The sequence below is a fragment of the Carex rostrata genome, chromosome 1 (genome assembly GCF_964058835.1).
Source record: "Carex rostrata chromosome 1, lpCarRost1.2, whole genome shotgun sequence".
NCBI classification, from domain to species: Eukaryota; Viridiplantae; Streptophyta; class Magnoliopsida; order Poales; family Cyperaceae; genus Carex; species Carex rostrata.
Window position 1 is genome coordinate 2,960,486 of NC_135918.1, and position 15,722 is coordinate 2,976,207.

The following is a 15,722-nucleotide window of genomic DNA, read 5'->3' on the forward strand; positions in this document are numbered from 1 at the left end:
TTAAGCCACATCTTGTTGTGGCGTACCGTAACTGCATCTAGTCCCTAAATTAAAAAAAGGTCAGATCATTCAAATATTCATATAAATAAAATTAGAAATAAAATTATAATTTTATTAAATATATAAAACTTACCCCAGTGGCAGCCTCTAAGATACAGTGCTCGCCGTTCGGGTACCAAAGAAAGTTTGATACCCGATCAGTGCGGTACTGGATACCGGGTACCACAGATGTCAACGCCTCCTGGACATATTGTGACATCTCAACGGAGTGGGTATAGGGGCTGCACCTCAACTGGAAGAAGGTACATCCCTACTAGAAGACAATATATCTCTCGTAGATGCCATGTTGTATTTTATATTTTGGTCTTATTAGAATTTGTAATTAAATTTCGTGAAATTAACCTAATTACAATTTCCCTATTGGTCTAAACATGATTGGTGTTAATTTTGGCAGCTACTTAAAATTTGGACCTAATTTACTTGGTCTGGTAAAATTAAGTACTTTTGGAAAAAAAAAAAAACTAATTATTTTGAGATATAACTAATTTTGGTACAAATTCGATATTTATTTTGGAGAATAACTAATTTTGGTACAATTCGATATTTATTTTGGTCAATAACTAAGTTTGGTACAATTTGTTATTTATTTTGATCAATATCTAAATCACAAATTCTAAATCCTAAATCCTAAATCCTAAATACTAAACCCTAATCCTACTCCTATTCCTACTGCTACTACTACTCTTACTCCTACTCCTAATCTAAACTAAAAATTGAAATTAGAAAGAAGAAGAAAATTACATGATTCGAAGGGATTGAAAACCAAATGAGATTGTGACAAAAAATGAAACCAGCAGACATTATTTATAGGGCTAGGGGGTGGCTGCTGGGCCTAGATGCGACCCAAAATCCTGGCCCGCTTTGCCTAGATGCGGCCTGCCAAATAGTGGTCGCTTCTCTTAGATGCGGCCATGCTATATTTAAAATTTTCAGAAAATCGTGTTGTTTTGATTTATCTTTTTTTGGATTATAGTATATTTAAAAATTTCGGTACAGGACGTCCATTTTACACTGGTGGTGTCAATGATACTATCTTAACCATTTATTCAATCCGTACCTTATTTGATAAGATGTATAAACAAGTTATTTTTGTTAGCTGATCAGATGTAGATAAGAATTTTTTTTTTAATTAGATTATTGGGTAAGAATTTAGGTAAAAAGTTATTTTGTATTATGTAATTAAAAAATATAAAATTATATATGATAATTTTATATATTTATATATTTATATATTTATATATTTACATATAACTATATAATTTTATATATTTATACATATAACTATATAATTTTATTATTATAAGTAGATAGATTAATATTATATTTCATATAATTTTTTTATTTAGTAATTTATGATAAAAAAAGTTATCAACATTTTTTTAATTAGTAACCTATGACAAAATTGATTTATACAATATTTTATCATTTCATTTAATTCATAATTTATAACCTTTAAAATAATAGAATAAGAATTTATAAATAGGAAAATGATTATAATTTTTTATATTTTGTGGTATTAGACACAACATGTATTTAATATATTATTTATTTGTTATATTTTTAAATTAATAGTATATTTTATTAGTTTATTTGTTAATTATCATTATTATTTTATTAACTGTTATTTAGTGGATAAAGGAGAGTACGAACAAATAAAATTTTAACAAATACAAGTAAAAAATAGATAAAATTAATTTTAAGTGAGTATATGTATAAAAATTAAAAAGCCTCCACCCGATGGTACTATATTTATTGAATCCCTATCCTCTGAAGTAATAGAATATTTCGGTTTAAATCATAGCCGTCCGATAGAAATCTGAGCCAATTCATCTCCAAAGTAAAACGCTCGCAGAGTCGCAGATTCTAACTGAAGGGTCCAGATCCAAACAGAAATATTCTTACCTTAGTTATACGAATTCGTATTCACTTTTAGACTCTAATCTATTGCGGCATTACCGTTTCACAAATCACAGCCCTCTTTGCCCTAGAACTCCATGGACCACAGCAACGGCGGCGGGGTTTCGCCTCAGGTTCTCTCCAGTGAGTCGGCGGCGATTTTCTCTGAAGGCATCTCCCTTGTGCTTTCGCGATGGACGGCGCTCCAGATGGCCGTCGAGAATCAGTGGGGCGGGCGCGAATCTCGAGGCAAGGCCGATGAGCTCTGCGCCTCCATCCAATCCTGGTTCTTCAAAACCAAGCGTTAGTATCTCTCAAATATCTAATCTATTCGTGTTGTTTCTGTATTGAGGTTAGACCCTCAGAAAATGAGGAAACTATTACAGAAATTAAGAAATAAAGAATGAGCGCAGAAATTATGAGAAAAATGATTTTGTTCACCTTGAAATCTAGTATATATTTAATTTGATCTTGTATAAATTAGGTAACAAACAAAATAGGAGTTTGAAGATTGAACTATATAATAATTGTTTGTTCAGTATAAATTTCAAATTTGCTTAGTTTGCAAGTCAGTTATGAAAGTGAAAATAAAATTTGAAAAGTTTTTTTACAATTTCAAAACTCAAAATAAGTTGAAGATGTAGTTTTGGAGCTGATATCTCTTGTTTTCAGCTCTTTACATTGATGAATTGGAGGAGTTACTAGATGTTTACATGGGTGATTCATTAAGTACTGTAGTCCAGGATGGAAGTGTTGAGGAGGTAATTGTTTACATTTACTTTGTCCCTTATTTATATCCTATAATTTCCACTGTAAGATTTTGCACTGGCAAATTTGGTTGAATTGTTTTTGTACCAACTATTTGGTGTGTGTGCATGACTTTTCATATAAAAGAGAAGATAAGAAAAGAGAAAAAATTGTGATTATACTTGGTCGTGAACAAAATCCCTGAAATAATGGGAAGCAAAGGAAGAAATACTGAACATGGTTGAACTGTTCTTTAGAGTTGATTGATAGAATATTTGCAATGATAGTATTGCTTGTAGGTTGCTGAGCAATTGATGATAATGCATGAAGAGTGTTTAGAAGGCGTATACGAATCAATTCAAAAGCTCAAACAATTAGCTCCGCGAACAAATGCTGTTTCTCAAAGCAAACAGGTTAATTTTTTTTTGGTTTGCAAGATCTGTTATTATCTCATTCATTGCATTGGGTTTATCCTTTTGGTAATAAGTTGGAAATGCCACTATGAAGCTGCAAAACTTATGCATCCCTCATGAGTATTGTTTTTGTACGCTCCTCTAAAGTATGTACAGAAAAAATAATTCCAAGATTAATTCTCTCTTTCTTTTTATATTGGGAAAATAAATGAGAGTTTGGTTCAGTGAGTTTGAAGAAAATGTGGAATCTTATCTGATGGAGGTGAAAATGAGATTTTACTGAGCATCCATATTTTTTGTTTTCAAGTGAATTATTGATTTTTAGGTCTTTTGAATAATAAATAATTTCCCTTCAAGAGATCATTTACACTATAAATGCACTCTTCAACATATGCATCCCTGTGAGAAAAATGATAAGGCCTTGTTTTAGTTAAAATGAATTTGAGAAACTCAAAAGGGGTCTAATATGCCCTGGCGAATTGCATTCATGGAGTTTTTAAAGTTCCTACTCGATGGTTTTTTTAGATTAGGGAGATGTACAGGGTTCAAAATGAAAAATGAAAATACTTTCTTTTATGTTGAACAGGTTGTCAACGATGGTGATGATGATAGCTCTGAAGAAGAGGACTCAGAGTCAGATGCAATGGAAATGGAGGCAACGCAAGAGATGGATGTGGATCCGGCGGCCAAGACGGGTACCAAACCTGGACCTGACCCTGATGGTTGGACTGTTGTTGCAAATAAACGCAACAAGGGTAGAAGATCCAATTAATTTATCTAGGTGTAAAAAATTTGCTGTTTGAGTAATGAAATTTTGTTTTTGTTTTTAATCTCTGGACAGACTTTTTTGTGGATGATTTAATTATTATTACAATGCTAAATAAACATATTGTAAGCTTGAGGAAAAGACGTTATAGAAGAGACTTAGATTAGTTATACAAGAAGAGAATTAATCTTAGTACGAGCAATATTTAGGAAGTAATTTTGAAATTTACATGCTTTTGTAGTTTGATGGATTTTATGTGGACATTTAGACATGGCAACAATCCAAAACCTCTCTGAAATAATTGTACGTGTATTCAGTTGTATTTGGATTCTAAATGTCTGTTTTGTTGGGTTTATCACTTGAAATGTGTCCAGAAATAATTAAGAAAATCTAGAATTCATACAACAACATGCAAATGCTTTACTTGAGATCATATAGCATAAAGTTTATTTCTACTTTTGAATTTAATCTAATTAGTATTTGTACATGTATTAGGTCATGTTTAGATTGTACTTGTTAGTTATGATGATTTAATTACTAAAGAAGTCCATAATTAATAAATAAAAAATATCTAGAATCCATACAACAAGCTATAAATATTCTATTAGAAATGTTTTACTAGAAACTGCATAAAATATCTTTCTACTTTCAAATTGATCTAATCCATTGTTCAATGTCGATTGGACACTTGAGATATAAGAATTGCATCCCCATGTTATCACAATGACGGCATTCATTTGAAGTCAAAGTTGCCATATCTATATTAGTTAGAAAAGCCACAAAGATCAAAAGTTTTCAAACAAACCAGCAAACTATCCTTCCATTGAAAGTTCAGAATAACTGGTAGGCGGAGAACATATTCCAGAACGTAGCAATTTACACAGCTTGCCTCCAAAAGAATACATTTTACAGGTATTGAAAACCCTTTTTTTTTCTCTTCTCATGTCAGGAAAACAACACTGATGGATATATCAAAGAAATACAGCATGGAATACCACCTCCTTCATGCAATCATTCATGGGCATCCAAGGTACGGCAACTGGGTTTACGAATTTGGCAGCGGAAGAAGCTTTGGTCTAAAAGTTGAAGCCTATAGAGGGGGGCACTTGAATCAATATTGAAAGGCCTCTTTCACTCTTTTTCTCCAACACCCGTTCCCCACGAAGCAAACTATAGAAACCAGAGCTAAATCACTTTTTTTTTTTTCAACCATGCAAGTGGTCTGCCGAAGATGTGAGGAGCTCTTTTGACACCATTCTGAAGGTTCTTAAAGCTACTAATGCACAAGCAGCACAACAATGGATCTCTTGGCAGAATCTCAAAGGTCAACTAGTCAGTCAGGTGGGTCCCTAAAGCTGTTTAGTTACTGTCTACAAAATTTGGCTGGTAAAACAATGGAAAACGGCAGGGTTGTTGTTATTAGGTGCAACAAAGAGACAAATTATGTTGGATATGGGTTAGTACTTCTACAATACATATTTTTCATTTTTTTTTATTGTATAGGGTAAATTAGGTTATACAAGTCGCTCAAACCTACTGTTGAGGCATTTTTGTCGGTAGAACACCTACAAGTCATCAAGGGAGCACATTCTAAATCTTAAGTACTTGTATAATGTGCCTCTCAATATACAAACAATGCATGGATATAAGCCAATGTCATGGCTTGACTCTGGCGTCTCTCTGGTCCTAAACTTCTCAACTGGAAGCATCTCACGAACATTACGGCAGTGCAGATGATTTTGCTATCTTCAATCCTTTTTCAATTCAAATAACTTGTAATTAATATAAAGGTTGTTGACAACTACAAGGACCCAGTTTGTTCCCCAGAGAACTTCACATTGTCTATGAGCGCAACTGTGGGACAGTGGGGTATCACAAAACCAAAGCGACAAAGGCATTTAAAGAGACATACTTGATATGGAATATGCTAGCATGCTACGCGTAGCATACCTCCCCTCTGTGCAATAGCTCAATATTCGACTTTTCAAAATCCTAACGGTCGATCCGAACCGTTCATCTTGTTCTCCATATTAATATGTGTTTGGAGACCAAATTTTATATTTTTTGGAATTTTTTTTACTATTTTTTTAGATTTATTGAAAATCGCTGTTTTCAGCAAATCTGGACCATAAAAAAACAGTGATTTTCAATAAATCTAAAAAAATAGTAAAAAAATTCCAAAAAATGTAAAATTTGGTCTCCAAACACATATTAATATGGAGAACAAGATGAACGGTTCGGATCTACCGTTAGGATTTTGAAAAGTCGAATATTGAGCCGTTGCACGGAGGGAAGCTATGCTACGCGTAGCATGCTAGCAGGTTCCTACTTGATATATCAAAATTTTGAAGCAGACCAGCTTCTAGACTGCAAGGTTGCCAATGAGACTACTCAAGTCAATAATTGTTCAGATCTAGAAAGAATGCACTCCTCAACGGAAGGTGCCATTGTAGTAAAAGAAGATTAGGAATGTACCGAATGGAACAAGGAGTGAAGTGAATGATGAATTGTACATGTGGTGTGTGTTGTGTGTGACAACATAACAGGTGTTCAGATATTCAAGATGCTGAAGATGTGCCAAAAAAGTTTGTTTACAGGCTGTGTAAGAGTGCATTGCAATAGTAATTATGTTTGATTTTTGAAAGAGAGATACCAAAAGATTTTCTGTAATATAGCAACTTAAAGGTGGTAAGCAAAATCGTTTCCTTCCTGTCGGAACAAAATTAAAAAATAATATTGAACTCTGCATGCTAGTTTTGTAAATTTACATGCTTGAACGAGAATTATTATCTTCCAACAGAAGGAAGTTAAACAAGAATATTTGACTTCATATACTTCTCCTGTAAATTGTATGCTTGCAAACATATACGTATGAGGGAAGACCTCTGCTTTATTATTTTCCAATAAATAGAATTCTACTGAAAGCAAATTTATTTTGTCTTAGGAAAAAGATTTGATTTCAACTCCTCAGATAATACCTGGCGAAAAAAAACTTTAAGCTCGGGATCATAAGTTTGCCTTCTGAACTGAAAACTGTTCAATAGTCTTGCAGTTCTGGGATGGAACACCCTTCTATCTGAGAATGTGCCTACAAAGAGTGATTACAAAAGATGGTAAATCATTTGGTCAAAATATTGGAATTACAGCAAGAGGAGAAAACATACAATATTCTTTTGCAATACAACTTCTGCACGTATACATAGTAGAGGTGGAATTGAAAACAAATTCCGAGTTCAATCAGAATGATTCAGATAACTTGAAAGTAAACTAAAAATAAATATCTTAAATTTGCACATAACATGTGAATAATACAAACAAATTATAATTACAAAAATGCATACAGAATTTCAATTCAAAATTCTATGAACAAAGGATATATCAGAAAAATTAATCCATATTTCAATTATAATATATATTACAACAAAGATTTCTTTATTACCCTTGGTACAACAAGGAAGTTTTGTTAATTTTAGAAATCATCTGAACACAATTTTCTATCCAACATGAAAAGAAAAAAATAATTTGCAAAGCCAAAAGTACAATAGGAAATATTTATCTGCCTTGCAAATTTTTGCTCTTGGAATTTTCTAATTGCTATTCAAATAAAATTACATGATTAAGAGAACTTACAAACAGTGCTCAAAATTAATTAAAAGCATCTATTGTTGCTATGTTTTAGAAGACCACATTCTAATAAATGTATTTCACTTAACTACAATGGAACTATATTTCATGAAAATGGAGAACAGAACACATTCAAACATCTGAACCAACCTTTTTATTTTTATTATGTATGAGACTCACCATATTGTCTTTATAAGAATTAAATCCAACTCAATACACCATGTCTATGAACAGAAAAAGAGATAAAAGTCCACCAAATGCGCCTAGCCTATTCATTGCAGGCCTTTATTTATAACAATTTCCATAGGAATCCAGTAGAATTAAAGCCCGTGGAGCACTTTTGTTATCCTTGTTTTGCTGTTCTTTTGGAGAAAAAAAACTGTAATACCAAGAACCAGAAGCTTACCGAAATGAGTTCAATCAAGAACAAAACAACCTAGAGAACAAGTACCCATGGCAACCCTGCACTGTGTCAAGTAATGGGTTTGTCTGACAAGCATCCTCTACCGCACGATCCATCCACCTCTCCACAATCCCCTCTGCTGCTGAGGCAATCTCATGTTGCAACCCTGAAGCTGCAATGGGCCCTACCAGATTTAACCTGGTAGCTGCTGAAAGAACATCTCTCATGGTCAAATACACATATGAACGCTGAGCTGTCTTCCCATCAAAACCCAATAACCCAGTAACGAGACCAAACACGCACGCATGGTGGAAGTAAACTAAGCCCGACCCAATAAACCTCTCTCTTATCAATTTGAGTTCAGCAATTTCATGGAATACCGAAGCAGCAACCCGTAACAATGCAGAGCCCTGGCTTGCAGAAGCCTTTCTAGCAATCTCATTGGTCAGGGTTGCTTCTAGGAGGTTGTCAAGGTGGATCCATGTTTCAGTATCAGGGGACTTGTTCAAAGTGTGCACAAAGGGTAGGAAGAGGCTGCCAGTGTTGTCTAACACTTGGATTATAAAAGGTTTTAGGTCTTCAGGTCGTTTTATGAGGTTTGACTGCATAGCTGATTCAAGACCATACGAGTGTGCGAAGCCACCGGTTGGAAGAATCGAGTCCAGTAGCTGCCACTGAGTCCATTGTAGAAGCGATTTGTTGTCACGAATTGCATCAGCATATGATTTGTTGACTGAATGGTTCATGCTTGCAAGTCCTTATTGATTATATTACAAAAAAAAAAAAAAAAAGGAAAAGTGATGTATTTCTGAAAGAAAAGTAATTCTTTAGTTTATTATATTATAACTTTTTTGGGTAATAACTAATAACTGATACTATTTTTTTTTTGAGAGAGGTCAGGATAAATAACAGTGATAGCTACATTTAGAAATTTTCAAACAATTGCAATGTAATGTATTCCATCTTTAAATCAACTATAGAAACAACTTATACAATGTTTATGAGATATATTAAAAGAAACAACTGTCATAGTTATTGTAGGATTCGAGCAAACAGCAAGACTTTTATTTTTCTATTTTTGTGAGAACCTACTGTAAAGCAAATTATACCTGTCCATGTCTTTTAAGCTGATTATTATACTGGTCTAGTGCAATTATACATAGAGAAACCCCTGATATAAATCAATACAGAGAAAAATAACAAATTTGCACAAGAGTAGCCACAGATAAATAAATCAATTAACTAAATTGTGCAAGCGGACTAGCGGAGCGAGGGTGACGCCTGCGGGCCCACCTGCTCCCCTCCCGCCCTATTCTATTGTTTTTGGAGTACCTTGCTTAATCTGCTGTTGCTGCCATGGTTTGCGAAATCTATCGGCAACCTTTAACCGATTATTGCGCGATCACCAAACCGACTGGCCGTGTTTTGGGCGGAAAAACACTTAAATAGAAAGAGACTCACCGACGATGTTACACCTGTTCTTCGTTCTAGTTGGTCTGTGACTTCAGATTTGACTTCTTGCAACTCCTCGAAGTTGGATGCGATTGATGATCAGATTTATTTCCCAAAACAGACGGTTTTAGCCTCATTCTACACGGTATGATACCGCACTGGATCTGAACTCCAACTACATTTTGTTTTGATTAATAAAAGGAGAAAGATGGGTATACTCTGTACTCTGTAGGGTGGGATCCGCTAGTTGTTAAATAGGCCGTTGAGAAAAATAAAATTTTATTGGGCCTTTTAGAGTTATTCTGGGCCATCTATTATTTTGTATGTTGTTTAGTAGGCCTATGAGTTGTAGATTATTATCTGCGAAAGGATAAGAAAAGGTGGGTAATTCGGAGTTGTGCTAGCTTGGGTTCCTATCTTTTTTTGATTAAAAAGGCCATAGGCCCACCTTCATTGAAGAAAAACATTAATTTACACCCCTGGTAACTCAGTTAGCTACTGCACCTAAAGCTAAAGCTAAAGAAAAAAAAAAAAAAAAAAAAAAACAGCCCTATAAAATGAGAGCTTGCATGAAGCAGCTACTCGAACCCAAAAATAGCAGCAAACAAGCTGCTAACCCCCCCCCCCCAGAGATGCAGACAAAACAAGAAAGTTCATAACAGAGTGCAAACGACATAACCAAAACAACACAATACTAAGCAAAACAAGCGTATAACTAAGCCTCGCAATGGGGCTAAGGAAATCACAAGCAAACACAAACTGTGGCTAAAACCAGCGTCGTACTTCAGACTTCATAAGGGAGTATTGGCAGCCCTATTTCTTCCTCTTCGGCTGGAGCAACAGCCTCCTCATCTGGATGCCAAGTAGATAAGGGAAGAACATCAAGGTCATCAGGCAGCCATCTAGTAGTTGCGTCGGAGACTGACGTCTTCACTTTCCCTGACCAATAATGAACAAGAGAAAGGATTAGTAAGATAATTTGTCTAACTGTTTTCTTTTTACCTTGTGCAAAACATAGGGCATTCCTATACTTCCAAAGTGTCCAACATACCGCACTAAAAACTAAGAGGAAAGAGACTCTATGAATGTTGGGCAATTGGTTGGCAAATTTAATGATGTCCGCAAATTTAGACCACCCAATACTAATGTCTTGACAGGATCCTAGATAAAACCAGATCTGTTTGGTGAAAGGACAGGTCACAAAAAGATGGTTGACCGATTCAGGTTGGTTGCAAAATTGACAAATTTCATTTCCCTTCCATCCTTTTTTGGTTAAATTGTCAGTGGTCAATATCCTATTTTTGTGTGTGAGCCACATGAATATCCTAATCTTAAGAGGTATATGGATCTTCCACCATAACATTGCATTTTTGGGAGTAATTCCTCTAAAATTAAGCAAGGTATATAAAGATTTGACTGAAAAAAGGCCACTGGTTTTCCATCTCCAGCTAAGGCTGTCCTGCAAATGAGTATAAGATAATTGACTAAGAATTTCTAAAATTTCTAACCATTCTGTATATTGAACCTCATCCAAAGATCTACGAAACTGTAATGCGCCTCCTTGAGAATTAATGACCGTTTGCAAGGGAATATTGGGATTAGTGCAAATATTGAAAAGAAAAGAAAACCTGGAAGACAGAGGAAAGTTTTTATACCAAATATCAGACCAGAACAGTACTTGTGTGGTGATTCCAGATTCATATGACACACTTATTTGGCCTAGAGATTGTAATTTTAGTATATTAGCCCAAAATTCAGATGTATGTGTTGCAGGAGTATTGTATTTGTGTAGAATCATATCTTTCCAATAACTACTGTATATAGGATCTTTGGATTTCCACCACCACTTCATAAGCAAAGCTATGTTCATTTGTTTTAAATCTAAAATCCCTAACCCTCCAAACTCTTTGGCAAAGCAAGCTTGTTGCCAACTTAGCAAATGGTATTTCCTTTTGCCATTGTTATTACCTTGCCATAAAAAACGACGACGGATGCGATCAATTTTTTGAATGATATTATATGGAATCTTATATATGGACAAAAAGTAAAGGGGAACAGATGATAATACTGAATTGAGTAAGGTCATTCGCCCGCCTATCGACAGTAGACTACCCTTCCAATTTTGTAGTTTATGTTCTAGTTTATCAATAAGAAAAGTCCAATCTTGGGCAGTCAACCGATGTGTATGTAAAGGGAGACCTAAATATTGCATAGGGAAGGAGGCAGGGGTACATCTGAAATATGTGGCATATCTAGAAATATCCGGAACATTGATGGGGTACATTGAGGTTTTTGCACAATTAACTTTGATACCTGATATGGCCTCAAAGGCAATGAGAGCCCACCATGCCTTTTCAATATTAGCTTCATCAGCTTTAAGAAAAATAATAGTATCGTATGCGTAATGGCAGTTTGTATGAGGATGATTATCTAAAATTGGAGGGCCTAACCCTACTATAGAGTTTGTATTCCTACCTTTCATGAAAATTTTGCTAAGGGTATCTGCTGCTAAAATATATAAGTAGGGAGACAAGGGATCACCTTGTATGACTCCTCTCTTACAAAAAAAATAATTAGTCAGCGCTCCATTTATATTTATACAAGATTGGGAGCTAACCAACCATTCAGTGATCCATTTGATCCATTTTGGTCCAAATCCTCTACTATGTAGAATGTCTAAAAGGTATTGCCAATTGATCTTGTCGTAAGCTTTTTCAAAGTCGATCTTAACAACTACCCCGTGCTCATTATTCTGTTGACAAGAATATAATATTTCTTGATGTAGGGGGTTCCTATCTTTTAAGAATTCGTATCCTCCGAGATATCTCAAACTTTGCGTGACTTTATGGAAAAACCCAACCGTTTAAATACGCTCTGCACGAATCTCAAAGCATCCATAATACTGACCCCCTACATCACCCCGAATAGGCACCAGACACGTCGGTCACGCAAAAGTTGAGATATCTCAGAGGATACGCACTCATCTTTTAAGGCTATAATTTTCAGGGCTTCAAAGAAATAATTTTCGATAAAATTTATCACTGTTGGACAAGTTGGTCCTGGATCATATAATGATTACAAGGCTGACAGTTATTCCGCTGTACATGATTTATCACTTCGGGCGTGTTCGGTTGTCATGGGATTATGCAGGATGGGATTTGACGGGGTCAGGAACCCACTTTATAATTTGCGGGATCCCATATTCATTGGTGTACACGAGAATAGATATAGGAATGTGTTGAATGAGGGTTCGGTTGTACCATGGGTTTAGTTGTAGGAAATATTGAGATAAAATCATATGGTCATGTTTGGTTGTGGAGTAAAGTTAAACCGGATTAAATTTCTTACTCCAAGCTAAACCGGGGTAAGTTAATCATGTTTGGTGGAGTAAGCTAAACCACCTCTCTAGGTGGTGTAAGTTACTCCGGTTTAACTCAAATCTTACTCCATCTTAAACCGCCTATGTTACTCCTCGTTTGGCTCCTTAAGCGTGGAGTAAGGGGTTTACTCCACCTCTTACTCCACAACCAAACATGGCCTATATTTTTTTATTGCGAGATAGAACCATATATTTTTTTCAAAAATGATATTTATTGCTATAATAATATATCCGTTGAAATGTGCTAGTTGTTGGTATCAAATTTTTTTATGTCAAATGTAAATGATCTTCTAATTAGCATTTATTACTACAACAACCTACTGCTCGAAAAGAAAGATCAGAAATGAATTTATATCAAAGCCTTTTAATTTGTACCGAGCTTTGTACACAGCTCCTCTGAAAATATATAAATGTGGGTCCAAGCTTTCTCCATAATTTTATTGTTAATCATAATGGAGATACAAATTGGACTACAAATGCAACATATCATACAATAGAACAAGATGAAATTATTGATGTACCGGATGGAGATGAAGAATATGGAGAAGATGTTGAGGCACTAAACAATCAACGTCGTGCTAGACATCAAATGAGATAAGAAATTGCTATGCGTATGTGGGATGATTATGTTAGACATAGAAGAAGTAGAAACTCTAATTAATGTTTAATATATTTTTTTATGAAAGTTTAACATATTTATGAATGTCTAATTTATTGGCCTTATCAAGATATACTAGAATTTCATTTTTATTTGAATAACGAAGTTATGACAAGAAAGATCTGCAAAATTACATATTGGTACTCTATCTTTCTGAAAATCATAGAATGCTTAAACTAGCACCTGACATGATCTCCTTTTAAACTAGCACCTGATACAAATCCAAATCCTCTTAAACTAGCACCAGTATGATCTCGAGTTGAAATATGATTATTTTTATTTAATAAAATTATTGGCACCTGTACCAGGTTAATGGTACCACTTAACTGCCTAGCATCCAAAAATGATCTATTTTCCATACATTCTTAAAACAAGAAAATAAAACAGATATTTATATCTCGCAACACATGCATAATAATCAAGATACATACTAGAGCATAGAAAACACAAAAATTAAAGAGATGATTATCATCATATATAATTGAAGTTAACATATAATAACAACATAACAACACCATACCACTACACCAGTACCACTTCACAATAAGCACAAACCTAAACACCAATATTTTCAAAATATACCACTTCATATACCACTGCACTATCATTTTCACAAAAGGATCAAATCTAACACCAATATTTCCAAAATATATTACTTCATGTACCACTACACTATCATTTTCACAAAAAGATTAAACCTAAACACCAATATTTTCAAAATAACATGCTACTAACCTTACTTATTGGGCTTGTACAAATCAACCATCATCTTGATCCAATCTGCCCGTTTTTCTTCAACAATAGTTATGAATGCCTCACGGGTCTCGGGCTTAGTCCAGGATGCTACATTGGTATGCCTCACTTATAGCGCAATATTGAGATGTTTCCTCCCTCTTATATGCCAAATAATCCTCATGAAATTCAGAAATAGCTTTTCTCTTTCTAGTCTTGTTTGTCCTCCAGGTGACGGAACTCTAGTAGGAGGCGTGTGACCATCAACTGGAGATTGGGTGGAGGGTGATACTTGTGCCTGAGTAGATATCAGGTCAAATGCTTGTGTATTAGGATAATCTTCTTCAAAATCAAGATTAAAACCTCCTGGAGCAGGTATAGTGGGACTAGGAGAGTCCATAACAAATTGATTCTCACGATTTGCATAATAATTACTACCACGACGACGCGAACCGTTCGCAATGCATCCTTAAAAATTTGATATGAAAGGCTAAAATTAATCAAAACAGAATATATAACTTACAAAGAATGCATGTTTTAAATATGTAAATTAAAATCCCATACCAGCGTACAAATCGTGCAAGTCATCGTAGTATGGAAAAGATTTGTTATACCACCTTTTAGCCTCCTTATCTGTTTGCAAAATAGGTGTCCACACTTCTTCGGTAGCAACAACCATTTTCCTCGTAGGGTCCCATCCGAATCCACTTTGATTCCTCAATCGTTGTATAGTTTTGTATAGTTTTTTAAGAGTGCGTTCTTGCTCTTTAAGCTGCTTCACCGAGAAACTTGAATCTATAAACTTTGCCTTGAATCTACGCGCCATATCATTCCATGCAACCTTACTCCATGTATTTTGTTGACGTGTACCGAGTCTATCAAATTCAACAAGCAATTCCACTAGGAATGTCTTTTGCAACTCATTCCAAGCTGCCCTATTGTTGACCTCATTTTCATTGCCTACAATCAAGTAAGTAGTTAACTTGAGTAAATGGTACTGTTGGTTTCATGTATCAATAAAAATAAGAGTAAGTTTTAGTTGGAAACTTAGGTAACTAAAACTAATCTTCTCCACACAATACAAAGTGAGAATAGTTAACTTAAGTGAATGGTACTGTTGGTTTCATATACCGTTGGTTTATGCGCTTCCTGTAACAAAGAAGGCATTTTATCGAACACCTATTGTGCACATTACAATACAAAGCATAATACACATCTAAATCATTACTTCATATATTTCATGCAATTATTTCAAATATTTATGTCAAAACACTTAGATATTTGCACACCTTGCATAGATAAATCAAATGAATTTTTTTTTTTTTTTTAGGTTGAAATACCCCATGGGTTACAGCAGCTCGTACCAGTATTTTATTTTTTTTAGGTTGAAATACCCCATGGTTGAAATATAATTTCGAAAATCAACAAACATTAGAAGGGAAGAAACAAATTCAAAGTAAAATTTCGAAAATCTCTATAAATTGAGATTTTGTTCGTTTACCTTCTTCAACCATAGTTCTTCGTTTTTCTCCAGCAAAATGTCACATTTCTATCGCACTAACTTCTTATATTTATTTTTCGCTCGTTCCCGC

General features: G+C 34.6%; 3 protein-coding genes across 7 annotated transcripts; 1 reads left to right on the forward strand and 2 right to left on the reverse strand.

Moving 5' to 3' along the window:
- Window positions 1-1,977: 1,977 nt before the first annotated feature.
- LOC144552137 (uncharacterized) lies at window positions 1,978-4,023 on the forward strand. Its single transcript, XM_078300255.1, has 4 exons — window positions 1,978-2,259; window positions 2,629-2,717; window positions 3,003-3,116; window positions 3,703-4,023. The coding sequence occupies exons 1-4, from the start codon at window positions 2,055-2,057 to the stop codon at window positions 3,886-3,888; spliced, it is 594 nt and encodes a 197-aa protein (XP_078156381.1). The 5' UTR covers window positions 1,978-2,054; the 3' UTR covers window positions 3,889-4,023.
- A 641-nt stretch (window positions 4,024-4,664) lies between these two features.
- On the reverse strand, window positions 4,665-9,510 carry UREF (urease accessory protein F). 5 transcript variants are annotated; one of them, XR_013510964.1, is made up of 3 exons: window positions 7,913-9,202; window positions 6,861-6,970; window positions 4,665-5,636 (listed from the first exon to the last, which is right to left on the reverse strand). XR_013510964.1 is itself a non-coding variant. In XM_078300280.1 (3 exons), exon 2 carries the CDS (start codon window positions 8,653-8,655, stop codon window positions 7,927-7,929), a length of 729 nt encoding a protein of 242 aa, XP_078156406.1. In that variant the 5' UTR covers window positions 8,656-8,666; window positions 9,371-9,510; the 3' UTR covers window positions 6,530-6,970; window positions 7,913-7,926. The 5 variants fall into 5 exon arrangements, 3 of the variants coding, with proteins under 3 accessions (XP_078156406.1, XP_078156400.1, XP_078156392.1); XR_013510965.1 differs by having other exon boundaries at window positions 5,429-5,447; XM_078300280.1 differs by lacking the exon at window positions 4,665-5,636 and adding an exon at window positions 9,371-9,510 and having other exon boundaries at window positions 6,530-6,970; window positions 7,913-8,666.
- Window positions 9,511-10,145: 635 nt separating this feature from the next.
- Window positions 10,146-15,722, reverse strand: LOC144564462 (uncharacterized). The gene is made up of 5 exons (XM_078314063.1): window positions 15,632-15,722; window positions 14,695-15,090; window positions 14,301-14,598; window positions 10,723-10,820; window positions 10,146-10,300 (listed from the first exon to the last, which is right to left on the reverse strand). The coding sequence occupies exons 1-5, from the start codon at window positions 15,642-15,644 to the stop codon at window positions 10,146-10,148; spliced, it is 960 nt and encodes a 319-aa protein (XP_078170189.1). The 5' UTR covers window positions 15,645-15,722.